The following is a 25220-nucleotide window of genomic DNA, read 5'->3' as shown; positions in this document are numbered from 1 at the left end:
TTCCTTTGATTTCAATCAGATCTTACTTCCTATATTCTGAAGTTATGATGCCATGTGCATAAGGTTTGTGATTGATATGCCTTAGTAGAGTGTGTCTTTTAAAAAATAAAAAATATTCAAATTTGAGTGTTCTTATTCGTTTTGTCTCAAAGTATTTTAAATCGTTTTATAGACAAACTTTTTATTACTTCTTTTGAGGCTTTTGAAACTATTTCTGTCTTAGGTGCATCTTTTCTAAATAACGTGCATAGATTTTGCTTTTATTACTACTCTGTGCATATGTACCATTCAACTGTGTGAGGAGACCATTTGCAATTATCTATCTATCTATTTATTTATTTATTTTTTTAGTACCGGGGATCAAACCTGGGAACTTGCACTTGTGAAGCAGGCGGCGGCACCACTGAGCTAAATCCCCAGCCCTGTAATTATTTATTTATTCAGTTAGTTTTTTGAGGCAGGGTCTCCCTGTGTAGTCCTGGCTGGTGTTGAACTCACTTGTAGCCCAGGCTGGCCTCAAACTCACCGCAATCCTCTTACCTCAGCTTCCTGAGTGCTGAGATTACAACCATGCGCTACCATGTCTGGCTATTTGCAGTTATTATAATCACTAATATATTTGTTCTTATTTTGCATGTTTTAATATTTTTCCTTCTTTCTTCCTATATTTTCAATTACTCAATTTTTATGGTATTTTCTTCCAGTAGTTTCAGTGTGACACATTCTATCTCTAGACTTCCAGTAATTATTGCAACTATATTTAAATATCATTGCTATTATTGTCTAGAATTAGTAAGATTTAGCAACTTAATGTTATTCTTCCTGGATAGTATCTCCAAATGTATGCATATACATATATATTTAGTGTCCAAAAAGCATACTATAATTTACTTTGTCTTCAAAAAAAATCATGTAGATTTCAGAGTTTTTCTCATATCATATTGCTAACTGATTCTTATTTTAGTCCTGATCTTTCTAGATTTCTTTCATTTGCACCATTACCTTCCAAATACTATAGGAAATTAACTGTGTGTGTGTGTGTGTGTGTGTATCAAATGATTGAATAGATTGCTCTATGCCATCAGAATTCCTGGCAAAGCAACTACTGAATGCTTTTATTTATTAAGCTACAAAAGTATGGGTGCCTAGACCTAGAAAGAATCTTTGAGGGCATCATAGTCACTAATAAATCAATTTACTAACTGAACAAAATTTTTGTACTTATCATGTTACAAAATGGTAGATGTTTCTGGGAAGACAAAGATGAACAAAAGCCACATAATTCTGACTTGAAAAGGCTAATGTGCTAGCAGGTTAGCAGGCACAGACGCACCCACAGATGTGTGTGCACTGAAGTCATGGGAATGTTCAAGGGGCACAAGCCAGAGGAGGTGGCCCCGGGCTGACTCTGACTGCCCACTTCCCCTCAAGCACTGCCTCATCTTTCCAGCACTCTTGGCCTACGTTTTTCTACTTTCTGCTTGAGCACCATTATTGGATGCTTGCAAAGCTGTATTTGGTAGACCATTGATTTCTATTGAGTCCAAACCCACCTTTTAACCTCTTCCATCCTTTGATCGCAGTATTTGCACCTGGAGCTCATCAAAATATATGTCAGCATTCATTTGCAGGGGTTCAGATATCTGTTTTTTCTAAAGCCTTTTCCTGTTATGGCTAAGCATTCCAAATTTTCTGTATTCTCCATCCCCATTCTTTCTTGAATTGTTGCTCTCTAGAATGTCAATATGGTCCTTAAACTACACTGTTCAAACTCTGTCAAATACTTCAGATGTATTCAACTTATAGAAAAATGTAATGGGACTTTTTATCTCCTTCCAGACAAAAGGATCCCTGCTTCCATAGTCTAAGATCCCATAAATATGTTTTAGCTGCATCACACTTATTTGAATGATTCTAGTGTTTAGATTTTTTCCAAATAAAATGCCAGAAAGGTATTAGGCATCGCAAGATTAAATAAATTGAAAATAAAAAAGAAAAATGATAGTAAAAATCAAATAATAAGAGCACTAAATGTACCATCCACTCACAGAGCCAAGAAGTCTTAGACAATTGCTGTAGCTAGAACATGGCTTTGGCTCCAAGTTTGTAGTCGTTTGCTTAGGCTCATATTAAAACTGTGATCAGCTAAAATCCGCAAATCTTTCTCATATAAGTGGTTTCAAAGTAAAATATGCCAATTCTTTATTCCAGTTATCATTTATCTTATTGGTTTCTGCTTGGTCGTGTAACTCAAACTCTTATCTGGTCTATTTGAGATCCTGCCAACTACAGATCTGTAATCACTGCCTGTGTCTGGGCCTGCAAAGAATTGCTCCAAGGTCCATCGTCCAAGGTTGAAGCCAAGCTTCCTTTTTTCCTGTTTAACATTTATTTAGATTGTTTTTACTCAATATCTGTTATATACAATTAATTATTCAGAAGGTTTATCAACTAATTTTCCCATATAATAGTTTACTAATATCTAATGGGATCATTTAAATACTTGTTTCAAAATATAAAACATTATTTAAATTCTCAAACCTTGATACTTAAAGAAATTCCAAGGAGAAGTCATGTGGTAATGGAGACCAATAGCATTTGGTCTGTTAAGCAATGTTTAGCCACATTGAATCAAACTATATACACTGACACCTGCAGATTCCCCAAATATATTAAATCATTCTACCATGTTTTCCTTTTAAATATTGAAGATAATAAAGGAAAAGGAGAAAGGCACTTGGAGCTATCCAATCCCCTTAGCCGCCTTCCTATCATACACCCTCAAAACAACTGAGGGAGAGTTAAATGGATTTCTCTGATAGTATGAAGGTCAGAAAGAGCTTAGAAACTTCTAGGAAGGAGGGTACAGAAACAATCTGGAAGAGTTAACAGATGAAAATACAACTGCAGTATAATGGCACGCATAGGGTCCAGTAAGAGGTAAGGAAGGTGGAAATTAATTTATGTGGCAGAAGCAGGTGGGGAAGGATCTGAAATACTTTGCAGATTAGATGACTGGATTGAGTCAGGTGTTTATTTTTAACAGGTAAGAGAATATTGCAGAAGGAAGAGTATAAGCATATAAGAGGAGTTTAAACAGCAAGCTTCATGACTAGGACTTCTGCAGTGGCTTAAACAGATGGCAGGAGATGGAGCTGGAGTGTCAGCAAGAGCTAGTCATGGAGGTCACTGTGTACCATGCTGAAGGTTTTAGACTTGATTTTTCCCCCTGGAAGATTACACGTTTCCTTAGTATTGTAGTATGATCCCCAAAATTATATATTCACATTCTTTTTATTGGTATCGGGGATTGAACTCAGGACCTTGCACTTGCGAGGCAGGCGCGGTGCCACTGAGTTAAATCCCCAGCCCTTCACATTCTTTTCTGAAGGCTAAAGTTGAAATATACTAAACTGGAGGTAACTCTTGTAGATAATCAAAGAAACCACTAACTGATGCTCCTCGAATTCCCTAAATACAAACAAAGCTTGCTGCTGTATCTCTAGGTGCTGAGTAGTCAATCCCCACCTATGCTAGCCTGTCCCTGTGCCTTCATTTACATTGTATGCAACAGCCATACAGAGAAGTCATTTAAAATCAAGTTTTGGTAAATAAAATACTGACTTTCTAATGAAAAATGAGAATAAAGATTATGGAAGGTTATGGATTAGGAATTCACTTTACAGATATTCAAATGACATTTCTGATGTCTGAAAAATGCATCATGACTCAGAGTAAGAATTTATCATTTGTAAGATATTGAAGAACATTTATATTTCAGTGAAAATGTGGGATTTTTCTAAGACACTAATTAGAACATACAGAATCATGGATCATAGGCCCCCATAGTTTTGTTTGTTTGATTTTGAGACAGAATCCTACTATGTAGATCAGGTAGTCCTCAGACTCACTGTGAAGCCCAGGCTATGTAGCCTGGCTGACCTTGAACTCATGATCCTCATGCTGCGGTTACAGGCTGTGCTCCCAAGCCTGGGAGTGCTTATAAGTTTTAGTGTATTATGTCCTAATAGACTTTTTAAGGAAAACAAGATGCTCCTGACTTCCAAACTAATGCAGTTGTGGTTTGTATTCCAGTTTGTACATACATTTCTGTTAACCTACCCATGATAAGAACTGCCTTTTCAAAACTTATCTTTGATTTTCCCCTATTAGTTTCATATTTTGAATTTATCCATTACCAATAGAAGCCATATATAAAGCAGACACACACATATATGCATGCATTCACACATACATAGTCCTCAGAGGAAAATACTAAAACTGGACACCAGCAAAAATGAAATTTGGAATAGCTAACTAGGTTTGAAAATGCTTTGAAAAATATGTTTCTTTACTATAGTAAAAGCAACACGAAGTGTAAGGAAATGTTTAAAAAATTTTGGTTTGGGTTTCAGCCTTCCTCACTTGCACTTGTGAGTTACTAAATGTTATAGTCTTAAAAGGCATGTGTTGTTTTCGGTTTTCATGGAACAGCCACTCTGTTTTTATTTTAATAGAACAAAAATGGTGCGTGCGTGTGCGTGTGTGTGTGTGTGTGTGTGTGTGTGTGTGTGTGTGTGTTTTCTCTTGGGACATCATACTTAACTCATCTTGTAACATTTGAAATAGTAAAACATTAATTGGAGCAATTTTAAGTAATAATACAGGGATGGTCTTCACGAAGTTAACACAGGGTTCTCAACTATTTCAGAGTCTGAAGGACAACTGATCCACTATTTTTACAGAGATAAACACAGGTAGTGAAAAGTCACATGCATCTAGAACCACAGTTAATTTCTAGCCCAAAGTGGTTTATTTTTCAATTAGCTATCTGCACATCTGCTTGGGAGGACAAGTCTCCTGCAAAATAGGAGGGGAAAGACAATAGCTGAATAACAAACGTCAGAGGGTTGTTTTCATTGAAGCAGATTTTGCACAACAGCGCTGCAAGGTAAGTGTTATCAACACCTTTTAAATAGCCAAATGGCAACCGCAAAGCCTGAACATTTGACAAAATGCATTTACACCAAAGATATTTATAAAAAGCCATCCTGAGGTTTGTGAGAAATAAGTCGGCTCTCTCTTTTCCCCCAAAGTATGCGTGGTATATGTGCTAACTTACTGAATTCATCCTTCATGCAATCTCAGTTTATTAAAGAGGTTAAAAATTTATAAAAGTCTGATGGGATATGGTTTTAATGCTTCATCACACTACCCATCATTTGGTTTTCAATCTAGATCAGAATGATCTTTCCTACTTCCCTGCAATCACCTACCTGCACAGCTAATATTTTCTGAATAGTCTCCTGAGAGTCTGTCTGGAACCTGGCCAGCTTCATCTGGCTGAAGAGGACCACCAGTCAGAAGTGCTCCTGCCACTGCTTGTGGAGTCTGCAGCTGATAGAGCTAAAGGCAAGAGGGAGGGGAAAAACACAAGTCAGAGTAGGAGAGGAAATTAATGGCAGTGTTCAAGAAGAATGATGGAGGGAAATATAGAAAGCAGTCAATGGCCCATTCTGGACTGTACGGACCTGACAGGAATTTCACAGTCTCTTGATTTTTCAGCCCACTCATGTGCATTCATCAGAAACCAGTCACATCTGGCCGCCAGGATGGGGGGTTAATTTTCTCTAAATGCCTCAGCAGTTTTGTTCTAGCTGAGGCAAACTCTGTGACTGCAAAGCTGATGAGTAAAATATTTCTACTTCACCCAGTTTAACTCAAAACCGATAGCCTCGGGACATATTGAACCTTTCTTTAAAAAAATAATCTTTTGAAGCTTTTTTGAATGGCACATCAGGGTGAGCCAAAGTTTAAAAATGCAACTTTAAGACTTTGATGGACACCATTGCTTCTTTTTTTCCTCATAAAGCTTACCATTGCTTGGCAATGTGTGCTTTGGAGCGTGACAAAACTAAAGAGAATTAACTTAGCCATCAACTGCAGAGGGCGAACAATAACAGGGAAGAAATTTCCAGCTAGAACTCCCTATTAATCTGCCTCCCTCTGACCATGTGACACGGAAATATCTCACTGCAGTGAAGTACAGTGGACACAGTGTTTAGAAGTGGCAGGTTTAATACTGGCTGGCTCTGTACAGAGCAAGAAAGAATTCTCCTTTGATGTATGCTGATATTCAGAAGTTTAATGTAAAAACAAAACAAAACAATTAAGTTTTACCATGACAATGTCCTCTTGTTCTTCAGCAGTTACCATAACCACACCATATAGAATTATAAGGTTATTTTCAAAGGAATAAATAAAATTAACAGTAAAAACATTTTTTAAAAAAAATTCTAAGACATTTACAGATAACATTCTGTCAATAAAAGCTCTTTATTGTTTTGAGATATGGAATGAAGAAATGAAAAAATAAACCAAATTCATATTAGCCATTTTATATAAAATAAAAATCTCATGTAAAATGTCTTTTGATACTGGAGTAAAATCATGCCAAAATATCCCTGTTTGATGTTATTGTTTGGTCTGGGTTACATGTGTAGGTTCTTTGTAAAATTTTCACAGTGGATTTCATGAGTTTCAGAAACCATATATATATTAATAGAACCATATATATTAATATTATATATATATTAATAGAACAGTTGACTTAAAATATCTACTTAAAAATACCTGGTGTTTCCTGTGAATTGCTTATTATCATTATCCTCATTACACATTGTTATAACACACGTATTTATGTCCAGTTCACAGAAAAACAAAACTCTAATTCTTGGTTAGTTAATCTAGTACAACAACAACAACTAAACTCTTGAAAAACATAAATATTTCAGCCTACTAAATGCTGAACTACATTATTCAGAATAATTTTATGGGTAATTCAGATAATTTAGGCTATTAAATTAAAAATTAGCATTGCTTTTTCAGTCAAGCACATGTTTTTATTTTTTGTGTAATATAAGCCAAATTGGATGGTCACAGGGAGGGGGGAATGTATGTTGTATTTTGACATACAGTACGCGTTATGACATTTGGGAAATTATGTAATTAGGTATGTTCCCAAATACAGAAAACGTCATATTAAAATTGTACTTATTGTGACAGGGGAAGAAAGGCATAGGTGTTAGGGAATGACATGTAGGAGATAGTACTGTCGTCAGTGATTTAAATAATATTAATTAAATTAGCTTTAACCGTAATGTATATACCAGACCTCTATTTAAATTATAGATTTACTTCAGTCTGAAACAGTGGGCAAAGGTAAAGAAGCTGCTATTTAATGGTGGCTAAACATCAATAACAGTAGGAAAACAATCCTGATAGATGTTCTTGAAAAAATCCATAACATATACATATTGAAAAATTTTTATGTCATCACATTTGATCTTATATTAAAAGGTAGCAGAGTAGAGATTTTGCTTTTCAAAACGGCTGGATGGGGATGGGAATGGAAAAGATTTTACTTTGTTATAAACTAAAAATATCAGGAAATCATCTTTGATTATAGGGTATCCTATCCCTGGAAATTACTTCCAGAAATATATTTTAAAACAGATTGTAGTTTAGTTCTTTATACACTGACTTGGTATGTTGTGGGCTGAGATAAACATCTTGGATGAAGTGGATATATACCAATAAATAAATATACTTTGCTAGTTGAAGCTTAACTACAGTCTTTTATGTGTGTGACTCCCAAGAGATTAGATTGCTGCTATTTTCTTAACAAAGACAAATAATCCTTCAACTTTCTCAATTTTTGTCTCTGTGACTCATTTAAATAACATCATTCACAGGTTGACTGTATTCATGGTAGACTTGTTATAGCCTCTTTTTATATAACCCCATTTTATCAATTGAGAAATTTGTATTTTAAAGAGATTAACTTGCTTTAGGTTACATATTTCTATCTATTTTGAAGTTTATATCTCAATCATAATGTCATATCAATTAGAGGCTGATAACTTTCCTTTATCTCCCTTGATATTTATTAGCCATTTTTGGATACAAGGTAGTCATAAAGAGTTGCACCAACACTTAAGCCTTATGTGGATTGTAGCCAGAAATCATCCTAGATGATAGGTCATAATTAAAAATTAATGCCTGTCTCCTCCTCCCTTATGTTAGTATGAAACATATGACAAAATCTTCATATCCTATACTTACAAATTATTATCTACTCAGAACTTTCTTAAATAGATTATTGGAATTTAAGACAAAAACCAAATGAAAACCTACTCTGTTTAAAAATGAGTAATAGATTATCAAGACAATTAAAGTTCAAAATGCTTAGCCAGGGGCCAGGGATTTAGCTCAGTGTTTTTGCCACCTGCTGCGCATACACAAGGATCCAAGTTCGATCCCCAGTACCACCCCCTCAAATAAATAAATAAATAAATAAATAAATAAATAAATAAACGCTTGGCCAGGAAACAACTGATTTTAATAGGACAAACTCTTTTAGTCCCCCTGAGTGGAATCAGATACCTGAATGGAAAGTTACTTGTGGCAAAATACTACCTCAACTTTCTCAAGTGTTCTTTCTATTTTAACACTGTCATTATTTGGACTTAACTCTCATAAGACCCAATTTTCCCTGTGAGATCCTAGGAACAAGTCCATGAATACTCATCCATCTGTCAGAAGTAAATAATAAATTAATATAATAGCTACAAATACTACCAAAGGCAAATAAAAGTCAAATCAGTTTTAGAGGAATTCTTTAGAGTGAAATAAATTTTTACAAGTGGGAGGTCTTTTGACACGTTTAAACAGCAAACAGAATGGTAGTGTTTTCTTCATCAACAACTTAAATGAGGAGAAGCAGCTGTATGGACTAAGATTATTTTTATTCAATAGTCTGCATTCTAGCTTGAGGTAGCTACAAAGGTCTTCAATTTGTCTACATATCAGTATTAGCTGGAGTTACCCAAGTAGAAAAGTTCTTTAAGGATCAACTTAGAATAATACTTTATGAGTTTTCAAGGAGAAATTTATAAGTAAATCTTTCAGAAGAACCAGAATTCAAAAAAAGTCATATAGATAAGTACATGGTCACACATCAAAAACAGATGATAAAAATAATGCATAATATAAGGAAAAATATCAAAGATGCTGGAAAGGATGATTGATTTAATTCAATAGTAGGCCATGACAACAACTATTTTAGAAAACTTTATAATAAAAGCCCAACTGTAAGATGTCTGTAGATAGTGATCATTTCATAAATATTTCTTAAAACTTGCTGATCAAATTGAGATGGTAAGATAAAACCAGGTAAACAGAGTAAACATAAAATAATCCAACAAATACTTTACAAAATGGAGAAACTTGAGAAATATTCCTGTGAACATCTAGAAAATAAAGCAAGGATATTAAGAATCAACACCTCTATTCAGAAATTCAGAATTTTAGTGCAGATCCTGGTCAAAACAGTAAGAAACCCCCAAATATAAAGACCCAATTAAAAATGGGCATCTGAAATGAACAGACATTTCTCAGACAAAGAAGTAGAAATAGCAATTAAATATATGAAAAAATGTTCAACATCACTGGTCATTTGAGAGATGCAGATGAAAACAATGCTGAGATTCCATCTCACCCCAGAAAGAATGGCTGCTATCAAGAAATCAACCAATAACAAATGCTGGTGGGGTGTAGGGTGTGGGGGTGTGGGGTGTCTCCATTGTTGGTGGGAGTGCAGACTGGTGCAACCACTGTGGAAATCAATATGGAGATACCTCAAAAAACTTGGATTAGAAGTCCCATTTGACCCAGCTATTCCTCTGCTGGGTATTTTCCCAAAAGAATTAAAAGAATCATACCACAGTGATATATGCTCACCCATGTTTATAGTGGCAGTTTGTAATAGCTAAAACTTGGAAACAGCCCAATTGCCCAGCAACTGGAGACTGGATAAAGAAAATGTGTTTTTTTTGTTGTTGTTGTTTTGTTTTTTTTTTATAAAATGGAGTACTACTCAACCATAAAGAATGAGCAATTAGAGACATTTATAGCTAAATGGATGTACATTGAGGTGATACTCTTAAGTGAAATAAATAGAAACAGTTTCTCTGGTGCGAAAAACTAAAAATGTAAATAAGCATCAAAATGTATTATTGATATTGTGAAATAGGAAGAGGAGGTCTAAAGGAGTAGGGGAAGTGAAGGGAAAAAAAATATGAGAAAAGGAAAAAATGGAAACAAAGACTTTGTAAATAGGGAAGGGTGGAGGGGCTGAAGGGAAGGGAGGGGAATGGGGAAAAAATAAGAATCAAGATGCATCATGTAAAAGTACAATATCACACTGATGAATGTAGCTGTCTTGCATACCTAAAATGTACCAATAAACTCAATGGAAAAAAAAACAGTAAGAAAATTAGAAAAGGAGATATATCTATATATCTAATATATATATTATATATATATATATATATATATAAGAAAATTTAAAAGGATATACACACTCAGCAGTTGGGGATAATGAGAGTGTATGAACATTTCTGTTTATAAGATCAACATTAAAATAATATTTTATACATCAGTATAACTAATTTTTAACTGAAATAGGAAAAATCCTATTCTTAACTACAAACAAAAATGTAAGGTAGCTAGATTTAAGTATATTTTAAAACATGCAGGATTTTTATAGAGAAAGCTACAAAATACTTTGAAATATAGAAAGAATGAATAAATGGGAGCATTTCATGTTTATATATGATAAAGGAGTGCCAAGGATATGCTGCATTTCCACAGAGTAGTGTACAGTCTCATTGAGTTTCATTGGAGTTGATCTAAAATTCATAGGAAAGAACAAAGGGCTAAGCATAACTTTAAAAAAAACCATGAAGTGGAAAATAAGCTCAAAGGATTCAACAGGAATATATAAGACATGTAGAAGCTATAGGAACTGAGAATAATATCAGCATTAGAAGGTCACAAAAGAGAGCTGGGTAACAGACACATGCACATAGAAATGTGATATATGACAGATTATCTATATGCAAGAAAAAATTTATATCCTTAGCTCACAATATATACTAAAATAAAAGCAACATAGATAAGGATGGGTGAAGTTAAAAGTTAATTTTCTTCAAAAAATATCAAAGAAAATGTGATATAATATGATTTTTGAGGAAGGAAAGGAGTTTTAAACAAAATAATCAGATAATTCTAATGGAAAATTTGACAAATTTAATCACATGAAATATTTCATATCATCCAATTTAAACATAGAAACAAGTCACAGGCTTAGAGAAGGTTATAAAAATACTTAATACTTAATACATAATGATGATTCATTTCTTTAATATATAAAGAGCTCCTACAAATCAATAGGAAGAATAAAAACAATGTACCAGAAAATAGAGAAAAATGATATGAATAAGCCACTCCCCCAAAAAGAAAGCTATTTTGAAAAGATACTCAGTTTTGATAGGAAGTACAGATAAATTCACTTCATACTCATCAGATTGACAAATATTTTTAAAAATTTGCTGACTAGAAATATTGGTACAGATGTAGAACAAATGGAACTCTCATATGCTATTTAAATTTGGGTATAGTATGACACAAAGACTTGAAGAGCAATTTATTATTTTTAAATTTAGTTGTTCTTTTTTTTGACAAGGTCTCATTATGCAGTTCAGGCTGGCCTCAAACTTATGGTGATTTTCCCATCTTGGCCTTCAATTTTTACAGGTACATGCCACAGTTACATGACACTGCCTCTGGCTAAAAAATCCATTTTATATTGAAGCTGAAAATGTGTTTTCCTTTTGATTCAGTAATTACATTGGACGCTACTCCTCCAGATCAGGTTCTCTCAATGTGATTCCCTGATCATCAGGACCTTAGAACTTACTACAGATACTGTCATTCAGGTCTACTCCACCTGAAACCCTGAGCTCCAGAAATTTTGCTTCAGTAAAATCTTTAGGTGATTCTGATGTGTGCTGAAGTTTGGGAGAAACCGCTCTGGAAATACGTCCTCAAAAAAATCTAGAATAATACTGACTTACAGCATTGCTTTCAACAGCAAAACTTTGGAAACAATCTAATCGACACCAGAGCAATGAAAAAAACATACTGTAGTATGTCTTTAGCTCAAGCCCTAACATTTAACATAAATACACCAAAATTGTGTTATGTATAGATGACAAGTATAGAGAACAAAATGAAATATAATACTTTCTATTTTAACTTGATTGCTATATAAAATGGTATTAAAATGAAAATGAGGGAAGAAACACTGAAAGAAAGCTAGTGATTAACTCTGAGAAAGAAACATATTATTGAGTGCATCTATACCAGTATAAATAAACCAAGCAAATGTTCAAATTTACCAAGCTGATAGAGGTACAAGAAATTAATCACACACTTATTTACTCACTTATAATACACACACACCTTATGTTATTGAATTTTTAATTGTTTTAGTAAACAATTTTAAAAAATCTTAGTTTTCTGACATTTTTCTCCATGTATATTGGGTTGTTATTTACTTTTAGAGAATTTATTATAATCTAATTTTTGAAAGACTATCCATCATACGTGAGCATTAGATACCAGGTAAACACGGTTTTTGTGTACAGTGAGGTTTTACTTATGTTCTCACTATATATGGTCTTACCTCCAATAAAAGAAATATCCAAAATATTGAGTGAGTCTACATCCATAAGGAAAGAATTACTGTTTCAAGCTACTTCATAAATTGTCTAGAATTTTAATATTTCTTTCCACCCCAATCACACAGTTAATGTAGTCTTAGGGAGGTAACTTTGTAACTTATTTCTTATGAAATTGAAGATTAACATATGCAACAGTTTCATGAGAATAGGAATTTGCTAGTTTCAAAGGACAGCCATAGTGGTTAATATTGGAAATTTATTAATCTAAATAAACAGAAAAATTTTAAGTTTATACATATACTGTTACTGTGTTGAAATAATAATAGTTTATTTGTTTTTTTCCCTTTAAAAAATCCTTAAATTGTCTCTGTGCATTACAGAACATAAATACCATTGCAAACATGCTTTAGATAAAATTAAATCATTTTTAGGGACATATGGTGCCAAAAATTAACTCCCCAAAGCATATAATTTAACTGGCTTTTGCAATTTAAAAAAAGAAAAGGAACAATTCAAGGAAATGAGAAGTGTCCTTATAATGAATTTCTGCTTATAAGAGTCAGACATAACAACAGTCTTTTTAATTAAAATACAAATGCCATATGTATAGTTATCTCAAAATGAACTATAAATGGTATTACTAGGCAAGAAAGACCAGTCACTACAGAAAAACAGAAGTCCCCTAGAATACAAAGTTCATAATAACCAACAGGGCTGATAGTTCATGGTCAACACACAAAGTTCTTTGTCAATGAAAAATGATTTGTCTAACACTGAACTAGTGAAAATGTACAATTGCTCAAGACTAGACTGTATCAGACAGATTTTTCAACAATACCACATTTATAGTTTCATGGATGAAAAATACATTTATGAAAACTAGATGGCAATCAAAATGAAGATATAACTTTTCTGCAAACAACACAAAGAATCCATAAACCACAAAACTGAAACAGTATGTCCACAGAATCACTGGAATGAATAACTGTCATTAATAGAAGATGTAGGAAATATATGAGAGGTGTGGAACAATTCCAAATTCTGAACCCAAAATCGCTCTATAGTATGAATCAGAGAAGCATGGAACATTTTTAGGGCAGTGACATTATCTACATGATACTATGACGATGGATACATGCATTAGACATTTGTTTAAAACCACAGAATATACACCAAGAGTGAGCCCTAATGTCACCTATGGATGTCGGGTCATCATCATGTGTTAATGTAGGTTTCCCAGTTGTAATAAACATACAGCTGTAGTCTGGGGTGCTGAAAAGGGAAGGTTCTTCTCGTGTGTCGTAGGGCAAAGGGTACAATGGAAATTTCTATACCTTCCTCCCAATTTTGCTGTGAACCTAAAAACTGTCCTAAAATAAAGTCCACACAACAAAAGTCACCTCCTATTGCACTGGGATGGGAATGGGAGTGGGTGTGTGGTGCTACCAGATGCCTTGCAGAGCCTGCAGAATTTATGAAGGATGCACATGTGTGCCCAGATCAACTTGCCACAAGTGCCTGAAAGTGTGAAAGTTCATCTGTGACGACTACTAGAGAGCTTGAGAATTTGGGGGTAAGAAATCTACAGTCTAAGAGTAGAAATATTATGAAAAATATTTACTTTTAGAGAAAATAAAAGCATTTCAGACAATCTACTTATATTCCCTATCTACAAACACAGTCACGCAAATAGTCCAACTGCAGAAGCAGCTCTAAGAACCGTATGCATTTGACAAAGGAGGGAAAAACACACTAATCTTGCAGATTTACATTTGTACCTTAGGTAATCCTATTAAAATCATATTTAAAGCTTTGACAAAATATGATAAAGTCCACTTGGGATAAAAGCCAGTATCTTCCTATAAAGTATATTTTAGATAGATAGTAGATAATAGAAATACATATTCATTTACTTGCACTCGAATATTAAAATAATGGTTATAATTTCAACCTGCTTGTAAGATTTTGCACACTGAAAGCACTTTTCAATCTCAGATAGATAAATAAAACTGATAAGCAAAGATGTATGCATGCAATTTTAATTCAACAGAGTGATGTGAAGTGCAGCTTACAAGGCAAATAGCATAAACCTTATCAGTTCTTTTTTTTTGTAATAACCCAAACAATGGCAATTACAAACTACTCCACAGACAAGGGAAAAATGACAGTTATACAAAATCTAGCTAATACTGATCTTTTTATAGTCTTCATTTACCAAGCTACATATGTACAACATACAAATCACAGAAATAATGAAATATTTCTTTATTTTCAAATTTGCTCTACACTCGGTGTTAAAAACTGCATAGCTCATTCTGGAAATTTCCCTTTACAGTCATTTTGGTATGCCTGTAGAAAATAAAACTTACGTGCATCCTCAAAGCTGCATCTGGTCTTTAAGAAAATTAATAAAAAACTTCTCTATTATATAAGCTTTATAAAAACAAGATATTTCAAATTTTAATATTTATACCTATGCTGATATATAAAAACTCTGATGGTAAGACAGGAACAACACTGATCCATAGCAGATGGTATTAACTCTTGTATTGACTAGCAAACAAGTCTATCCCTTTATACACATATGTAAATGCATGTGTCATGAATAATGTATAATTACATGCTATGATACATAAAACATAACTCATCTAATACTTTTAACAGTTTTTTTTAGTACCAGGGATTGAACTCAGGACCTTGTGCTTGTGAGGCAGGAGGTAGCACCACTGAGCTAAATCCCCAGCCCTTTTACAATTTTTAATAGTAGTAAAAAGCTGAAAAAAATCACAGCCTTCTTGTTTTCATAGACATTTAGCTTTGAAATAAGACTAGTACATTCTGATGAATAATTGATTTTAAATTGAAGACAGTAGTTTAGATATTTTGTCACTTATATTACTAAATTTCACCCTCAAATCCTATGGAGAGTTAAAAAAGAAATATGTGAGTATACTTAATTCTAAGCTGTTATCCTTGGTTTTTAAAACAGATGCTAAGTCAAAAATAGGACCATTAAAAATCTATTATAAAAATTATCATCACAGTAAAAATCTAACATTATTCAAAAGAATAATTGTTTTTAAAGAGTTGAAAATGGAATTACATGAAGGCACACTGTGCAAGGTCATACAGTATTATGCTTTAGAGATGAACATATTCTTAGGGTATCTACCTCCTTGCTTGCTTGTTATCATTTGTCCAAAAGTAATTAAGTCTTTTGATTTCATTTTTTATTCAGAATTTGCTGGCTGTTTATTTTTTTACTAGTGGTAATCTTTTTTCATTAGTACATATTTGCAATACATACTTAGGTTCCTTGTGTGGATTTGGTGCATGTACATAGCACATCTTAATTCCTTTTTCATCCTCTTTCTCTCCCCTCCCTCCCACCTCCCTTCCATCTTCTCATTTGAGAAACTCTTATTGTCTATTTTTATTTTGTTCTATTTATAATTTGGGTTTGTCATATAAGGGAAACTATGCAATATTTAAAAAATTTTATCGGTACATTTTAGGTATACAAAAGTGACATTTATCATTGGAGATTTGTACCTTTACATAATATATCTTGATTTTTATTTTTCACCATATCCTGCCCTCCCTTTAAGCTTGTCTGTCTGATTTATTTCACTTAACGTTGTGGTCTCCAGCAGCATCCATTTTCCTACAAATGACTCAAGTCTATCTTTTTAAAAATTGTAGTTTATTACAAGTGTATAGTGCATAATTTTACGTCCATGTAAAAAGTTTATATAGGTACATAACACATCTTATTTCATTTTTCCATGCCGTTTCCCATCCCTCCTCCGCTGCTCCACCCATCTTTTTTATCCCCCTTCCGTTTTGGGGGGGGTTCTTTTTTGGATGTGTTTGGAGTACATAATGTTTACCTTCCTTCTGTGGAGTTGGAACATGTACATAACACACCTCAAGTTCTTTTTTTTTATGCCTTATCCCTGCCCAATTCTTTCTCCCTTGATCCTTTTCCACTTGGAGAAAGACCTATCTCCCTGCTTCTTATTATATATCTTTTTTGTTCTTGTTTGCTTTTTTTGGTGATGGGGATCGAACTCCGGTCTTTGCGCTTGTGCCACAGGTGGCGAAACCACTGAGCTAAATCCCCGGCCTTATATATCTTTTAATTTGTTCTTTATTTTTACTCTGGGCTTCTCATATAAGAGAAGCCATGTGATATTTAAGGTTGTGTGTCTGATTTATTTCACTTAACATTATATTTCAAGTTCATCCATTTTCCTACAAATGATTGAAGTTTATTTCTTTATGGTAAAGTAGTACTCCATTGTGTGTAAATAGCACATTTTCTTTATCCATTCATCTATTGATGGACATATAGGCTGCTTCCAAGATTTAGCTATTATGAATTGTGTTGCTGTAAACATGGTTATGCGTGGATCACTGTAAAATGATGTCTTTAACTCTTTTGGGAAGATATCTAGAAGAGGAATACCCAGGTAAAATGGAATTTCTAGGATTAGTTTTTTGAAGAATATCCATTCTCATTCCATAATGGTTGTATTAGTTTACATTCTCACCAACAATGTAGGAAGATTTCTTTCTCCCTACTCCAGCATGTTATTTGATTTCTTGATGATGGCTCTTCTTTCTAGGGTAAATGGAATCTCAATGTTTTAATTTGCATTTCTCTAATAGCCAGAGGTAGTGAGCAGTTCTTCATGTATTTATTGATCATTTTTACTTCTGTAAAGTGTCTATTCATTTTACTTGCCCATTTTTTTATTGGGTATTTCATTTTGGGGGGTCTATTTTTTTTTAGTTCTATGTATTCTAGATATTGATGCTTTATTTGAGTAATAGCTGGAAAAATTGTTTTTCCCATTCTATATGTCTTCTTTTTTCTCTGCTGATTGTTTCTTTTGCTATGCAGAAACATTTGATCTGATCTTATTCGTTGACTCCCAGTACTATATCCTATGCAGTTAGGGTTCTATTCTGGAAGTTCTTGCCTACACCTATGACCTGAAGAGCTTTACCTATTTTGTCTTCTAGTAGGTTAAATGTGTATATATATATATATATATATATATATATATATATATATAGTCAGATATTTTGGAAGTGAGGAATGATCAACTAGAAAGTTAATAGTTGAGGCAGAAAGTTAACTTGAGTCATTAATATCATTATGCTAAAGCAAAAGTAAAGTAGCACAGCACCTAAATCTTGGGAAAGAATCTTTGTAGAGAGCAGCAGGATGTTTTCAAGAGGAAACAGGGTTGTGGGAAAACTTATATAATTTAGAAAGCACTGAGGAAGAACAGATCAAAGCACAAATTTGGAATAGGTTGAGGTAGAGTTAGAGGTATCACAAAACATGACCCAAATGGCAAGAAGCATGTGGTCATAGATATCCAAAGAGAAAGATAACTTTCCAAAACAAATGGAAGTTGGAAATAAGTGCATAATTGTAAGGTCATTGAAATTTAATAATAACAGTGCTGTGTCCTGGAAGATTTGTCCTGTTATCAATTTATGTTTGACCTTGTGTCTATAAAATGTCAGTATTGTACATAATTCAGGAATATCATCACAATTTTGAGCTCTATTTTCTAACTTGAGAGGGTGAATAGCCTAGTAAATTTTAATAATGCAGATTAACTACATATACTCTTATTTTATTGATAACAGAGCAAAAGAGTATGTCGTGGCTATACAAATTTGTTTTCTAAAAAATCAATATAAGAATAAAATTAAAAATTAATTTTCTCTAATCTTAGGAATAGTAGTACTGCTTATGGAAATTAGCTTAACAAAATATATTCCCCAAATAGATCCTAATTCCAGCTTCCATGTGTTCAATTCTTTTACTATTGTTTAAGTGCAGCAAATCATATATAAATTGGAGATCGTGACTCTGTGCAAAAAATCCACTCTATTTTTTAAAAATTTTATTTCATTGATACATTTTAGATATACAATATAATGACATTCATCATTGGAAATTTGCACCTTTACATAATCTCTCTTGGTTCTTATTTTTTCCCCATTCCCCTGCCCTCCATTCAACCCCTCCATCCCTTCCTATTTACAAAGACTTTGTTTTGATTTTTTCATTTTCTCATATTAATTCCATTCCCTTCTTTCCTTTTCCCTACCCCTCCCACTTCCCCTTCCCCTTTGCCCCTTTTCTTCCTATTTCACATTATCTATTATACCTTTTAGTCCTCATTTACACTTTCAGTTTCTCGCACTACAGAAACTATTTGGTATTTACACATGTGTGTCCTATGTATTTCACTTAAGAGTATCACCTCAATGTGCATCCATTTAGCAATAAATGCCTCAAATTTCTCATTTTTTTATGGCTGAGTAGTACACCACTTTATTAAAAAACCACATTTTCTTTATCCAGTCTCCAGTTGATGGCCAACTGGGGTGCTTCCAAGTTTTAGCTATCACAAACTGTGCTGCTATGAACATGGGCGTGCATATATCACTGTGGTATGATTCTTTTAATTCTTTGGGGAAGATATCCAGCAGGGGAATAGCTGGGTCAAAGGGGACTTCCAGTCTTAGTTCTCTGAGTTATCTCCATACTGATTTCCACAGTGGTTGCATAAGTCTACATTCCCACCAGAATATAGTGGAGCAGTAGAGCAGTGTTCCTTTTTCCCTACAGCACCATCAGCATTTGTTATTTGTTGATTTTTTGATAGCAGCCATTCTTTCTAGAGTGAGGTGGAATCTCAGTGTTGTTTTCATTTGCATTTCTCAAATGACCAGTGAAGTTGAACATTTTTTCATATGTTTATTTGCTATTTCTACTTCTTTGTCTGAGAAATGTCTGTTCATTTCAGATGCCCATTTTTGGACTGGGTCTTTAAATTTGGGGCGTCTGATTTTTTAAGTTCTTTATACATTCGAGATAGTAGACTTTTGAGGAACAGCAGGTGAAGATTTTTTCCCACATTGTGGGTTATCTCTTCACACTGCTGGTGGTTTCTCTTGCTGTGCAGAAGCTTTTTAGTAAGAAGAGATCCCACTTATTGATTGTTTGTGCTAGTTCATGGGCAACTGAGGTTTTTTTCATAAAATCTTTTCCTACACCAACGTCTTTAAGAGTTCTTCCTAAACTCTCTTCCACCTGGTCTAGTGTTTCTGTTTTAATATTTAGATCTTTAATCCATTTAGATTTTAGTTTAGTGCATGGTGAGAGATATAGGTCTAGTTTTAGTCTTTGGCAAGTTGAAGCCCAATTTTTCCAGCACCATTTATTAAAGAGGCTATCTTTCCTCCAGTGTGGATGTTTGGCTCCTTTGTAAAAGATGATGTGGCTGAGTGTCTCTGGAGTTGTTTCTGCATCTTCTAATCTATTCCGTTGGTCCTCAGGTCTGTTTCTTTGCCAGTACCATGCTGTTTTTATCACTATAGCTTTGTAGTATAGTTTCAAGTTTGGGATTGTGATATCCCCTGCCATGTCTCTGTTACCTAGAATTGCTTTTGCTATTCTGGGTCTCTTCTTGTTTCAAATGAATTTTTGGATTGTTTTCTCAAGGTTCGTGAAGTATGCTGCTGGGATTTCATTGAATCTATATAACAATTTTGGAAGTATGGCCATTTTCACTATGTTGATCCTTCCTACCCAGGAGAAAGGGATGTCTTTCCATTTTCTGTTATCATCTTCAATCTCTCTTTTCAGAGTGCTATAGTTTTCAGAGAAGAGGTCTTTGATTTCTTTTGTTAAGTCAATTCCTAGGTATTTCAGCTTTTTGGATGCTATTGCGAAAGAAATTGTTTTCCCTATTTCTATCTCAGTGAGTCTATTGTTCATGTACAGAAAAGCTATTGATTTTTGTGTGTTGACCTTGTATCCAGCTACTTCACTGAATTTGGTTATTAAGAAGACCTTTGGTAGAGTTCTTGGGGTCATCTATATAGAGTATCATGTTATCTGCAAATAATGACAATTTGACTTCTTCATTTCCTATCTTTAGTCTTTTTATTTCTTTCTCTTGTCTAAGTGCCATGGCTAATGTTTCAAGAATATATTGGACAGGAGTGGTTTTAGTGGACATCCTTGTCTTGTTCCTCATTTTAGTATGAAGGATTTTAGTTTTTGACCATTTAGTATGATACTGGCTGTTGGTTTTTCATAGATGGCTTTTATCAGATTGAGGTAGAGACTGTCTATTCCAATTTTTTGGAGGGTTTTTATCATAAATGGATGTTGGATTTTGTCAAATGCTTTTTCTGCATCTATTGAGATGATCATATGGTTTTTGTCCTTGGCTCTATTGATAGAGTGTGTTACATTGATTGATTTGTGTATGTTGAACCATCCCCACATCCCTGGGGTGAATCCCACTTGGCCAGGGTGTATGATCTTCTTGATGACCTTCTACATTCTATTTGCCAGTATCTTACTAAGGATTTTTGCATCTGTATTCATTAGTGAGATTGGTCTGTAGTTCTCTTTTTCGGTTGGGTCTTTCTCTGCTTTGGGGATCAAGGTGGTGCTTGCTTCCAGGAATGAATTTGGGAGTATTACTTTCCTTTCAATTTCATTGAAGAGTTTAAACAATAGTGGTAGCAGTTCCTCTCTAAATGTCTTGTAGAACTCAGCAGTGAAGCCATCAGGGCCTGGGCTTTTCTTAGTTGATAAGTTTTTAATTATATTTTCAATTTCATTGGTTGATATTGGGTTGTTCAGAATTTTTAGGTCTTCTTCGTTCAACTTTGGTAAGTCATACTTATCTAGGGATCTGTCTATTTCTTCTGTGTTGTCCATCTTATTGGCATATAGGTTCTGGAAGTAGATATTGACAATCCCCAGGATTTCTTCTAGGTCCATTGTAATTTCATCCTTTTCATTCCTAATTGCATGATTTGGGGCTTTTCTTTCCTTTTTCTGACAAGGTTGGCTAAGGGTTTTTCAATTTTGTTTATTCTTTCGAAGAACCAACTTTTGGCTTCATTGATTGTTTTGTATTGTTCTCTTTGTCTCCACTGCATTGATTTCTGCTCTGATCTTTATAATTTCCTCCCTTGTATGAGCTTTGGGTTTGTCCTGCTCTTCTTTTTCTAGAAGCTTGAGGTTTAGCATCAGATTGTTTAATTGTGCTTGCTCTGTTTTCCTAATGTGAGTATTCATTGCTATGAATTTCCCTCATAAGACTTCTTTCATTGTGTCCCATAGATTCTGGTATGTTGTATTGTCATTGCATTTGATTGTAGGAACTGTCTGATTTCTTTTTTAATTTGGTCTGTGACCCACTGATTATTCCGAACTGTGCTGTTCAATTTCCATGTGTTTATGAAATTCTTGTGGTTTCTTTTTCTTATTGATCTCCAAGTTCATTGCAGTATTGTCTGATAATATACAGAGGATAACTTCAATTCCTCTTCCCTCATTTAAACATGTTCTATGAGTGAGTATGTGGTATATTTTCCAGAATGACCCATGTGCATCTGAAAAGAATGTGTATTCTGATTTTGTGGGGTGGAATACTCTGTAAACATCTGTTAAGTCCATTTGTTCAAGAGTTTGATTGAGTTCCGATATTTTGTTGCTTGTTTTTTGTCTCATTGATCTACCCATTTGTAGCAATGTGGTATTGAAGTCTCCCACTACTATTGTATTAGTGGTTATTTGATTTTTCATGTCTGTTACTATTTGTTTTATATAGTTGGGTACACTAGCATTTGGTGCATAGATATTTATGATTATCATCTCTTCCTCTTGGAATGTTCCCTTTACAAGGATGTAGTGTCCTTTGTCTCTCTTAATTAGTGTTGATTTGAAATCCACTTGATCTGCAAAGAGGTTAGCTATTCCTGCTTTTTGGGGGGTTCCTGTTGCATAGAGTATTGTTTTCCACCCTTTAATTTTCAGTCTATGAGTTTCATTTTGAATTAAGTGTGTTTCTTGTATGCAGCTTATTGTTGGGTCTTGCTTCTTGACCCATCCTGCCAGTCTATTTCTTTTGATTGGTGAATTGAGACCATTAACATTGATGGTTATGACTGATACATACTGACTTATCATTGTCATGACTTTTTCTTTTTGTTGGATTCTCCCCCTTTGCTTTTAATTTCTTGTCATGCCTGGTGGATTCATTTTCCTGGGCTTCCCAGGGTTGTGATCCTCATTGTATTTTCCTAGGACTTTGTCTAAATTTTTTGGAGTTCTGGTTTGGTATTCATGAAGTTCCTAAGGTTCTCTTTGTCATGAAAGTATTTTATTTCTCCATCAATTTTGAAAGATAGTTTTGCAGGGTACATCAATCTGGGTTGGAGGCTGTTTTCCTTTAGGTTTTGTAGTACTTCACTCCAAGTTCTTCTTGCCTTGAGGGTTTGCATTGAGAAGTCTGCTGTGATTCTGATGGGCCTTCCTTTGTATGTGATTTGTTTCATTTCTCTAACTGCTTGTAGAACTTTATTTTTCTCTTGGGTTTCTGGAATCTTAACAAATATATGCTTATGCTGGATTTTTTTTTTTTTTTAATCAAGGCTGTTGGAGTCCTATATGCCTCACTTATCTGTATGTCAAGTTCTTTTCTCCTGCTTGGGAAGTTTCCTGCCATCACTTCTGTAAACAGTTTTTTTTATGTCATCTGCACTCTCTCCAGTTTCTTCATTGACTCCAATCAGTCTTATGCTATTCTTCTTTGCATCATCTAGCAGCTGCTGAATTGATTTTTCATGGACCCTTATAATTTTAAAGCAATTTTTCTTTTTCTGGTCACTAATTGCAATCTTATCTTCCATATCTGGAATTCTGTCCTCCCATTGGCTCATTCTGCTGTGTAGACTGTCAATGGAGTTTCTAATCTCCTGGAAATCAGTTTGCATCTGTTTTATGGATTCCATTTGTTTCCTATGTTGGGATTCCATCATGTTCCTCAGTTCCTCTATTTTTTTAAATCTCTGTTCTTTCTAGATTTATTAATCGTATCTGGCATGATGGGCACAATCTCTGCTGTTATGTGAGAAATTATTCCTGATTTCAGTTTTTCCAGATCCTCCTTTGTTGCTAGTTCAGGGAGTCCAGGTGGTTCAGTATCAGAGTGTTCCTTCTCCTTTCCCTTTGGGCTTGCTGTAGGCAATCTGATAGTCTGGTTCCGAGGCTTGTTTAAATGTCTTCTCATTTGGATGGGGGGTGGTGGTGGTGGTGAGTGTGGTGGTGCTGCTAGCGCCCTGGGGGCTCACATCCTCTGTGCTGGGAGCAGTGGTAGGTTCACCTGGAAGCCTCCTACTCTGCACTGGGAGCCTCCTCTGCACTGGGAGCTGCAGCACATCCTCCACTCTATTTTTTTCTGAGTTTCATTATCATGTGTGGATAATTGCTTAACCCAGTAAGTGTGGAGTTTGGGGCCATAAAAACACTGGTGCAAAAAGAACTTATCACCTTTTTATACAAATATTCAAACCCCAAGTGCAAATTACTCTTAAAGATCATGTGCTGCTATGAGTGCCTTTTGGGCTTAATGGGTAGAACTTCAACCTCTGGTGTGATTAAATCTGGAAAACCATATCCCAGGACTTTCCATTCAACATAAAACACTCATTCTTGACATTACAAGTTATTTTCCTTTTAGTACTCTCTCCTATTTTCAGAGACACAACATTTTAGACAGGGTTTTATTTTGGCAGGGGTTATTTCCTAATTAATTTATTCCATATTTATTCATGTAACTTGAGGACAGGTAAAATATAGATGAGAAGAGTTCTCCAGACATCCTAGAACTTCAGTTTTTAGTGACTTAATTCTTCATACAAATATTTTTGTTACACTAATGGGTTCAAAGCACATAAAGGACATTTGCAAGGGCAGAGCCAGGAATCAGGAATGAAGCCTGAATAGGAAGTGGTCATCAAAGCTAGGTTCTCTAACTGACTTGTAATGCAGCTCAGGAGACCTAAGCTTTTTGCTTTTGGGTCCCAGGACAAACAGGTACAGATTCTTTCTGAAGGAAATCTTGCAAAAGGGGAGGTCTATAAACTCTCACTGCAACTCACTAAACATATGCAGTAGAAGCAATGACTTTCAGAGGAATGAACAAAAACTACTATGCACAGCCTTCAGGGACTTCAGCTATCACTGAATGAGGTAAGTGAAATAATGATGCACAAAACGTACCAGGAAATGAAAAAAGGAGTTACGTTGTATAAGATCATAGTGTGACATCATTTATTTATATGCCCATGAAAAATATTGCTTCAAAAGGGATAATGAAATATTTTAGATAAGTCAATACTGAGAGTTTACTGCTAACGTACCTATGAGAAAGGATGCAATTAAAGAAGGGAAATGATTCCACAGAGAAACCCTAACTTTCAAGAAGGAATGGTGAACAACAAAAAGGTAACTGTGTAAAGTTAAGCCAACATTGTTTGTATAAAATAATAATAATAGAATACAAGTCCTAATAAATTTATGATATCTAATTTAGGGGTCCAATAATGGAAACTAAAATGCTTTATAACAATAATATGTAGGTCTAAAGGTCAGTAATCTGAATTAAAATGTTTCAATTTGTTGTATTGTATATTATTTAAAATATGCACTGCACTAAATAAAATGTTAAATATGTATGTTAATATGCATGTTAAATATGTATGATTATTTAAAATATAGTAATAAAAATAAAATTT

At 34.3% G+C, this 25220-nt stretch overlaps 1 protein-coding gene across 1 annotated transcript in view; it reads right to left on the bottom strand.

Moving 5' to 3' along the window:
- The window catches only part of Ccdc178 (coiled-coil domain containing 178), a 386593-nt gene that overhangs the window by 26890 nt on the left and 334483 nt on the right, over positions 1-25220 (bottom strand). Inside the window, 1 exon segment of the mRNA XM_087188664.1 lies at positions 5277-5406. Within this exon segment, the coding sequence (XP_087044790.1) occupies positions 5277-5406 (130 nt within the window).

This window comes from Heterocephalus glaber, unplaced genomic scaffold, assembly GCF_053883595.1.
Source record: "Heterocephalus glaber isolate CG9 unplaced genomic scaffold, H.glaber_assembly_v1.0 deba00000331, whole genome shotgun sequence".
Lineage (NCBI taxonomy): Eukaryota > Metazoa > Chordata > Mammalia > Rodentia > Bathyergidae > Heterocephalus > Heterocephalus glaber.
Note: the sequence above shows the minus strand (reverse complement) of the source record. Positions and strands in the feature narration are given on the sequence as shown.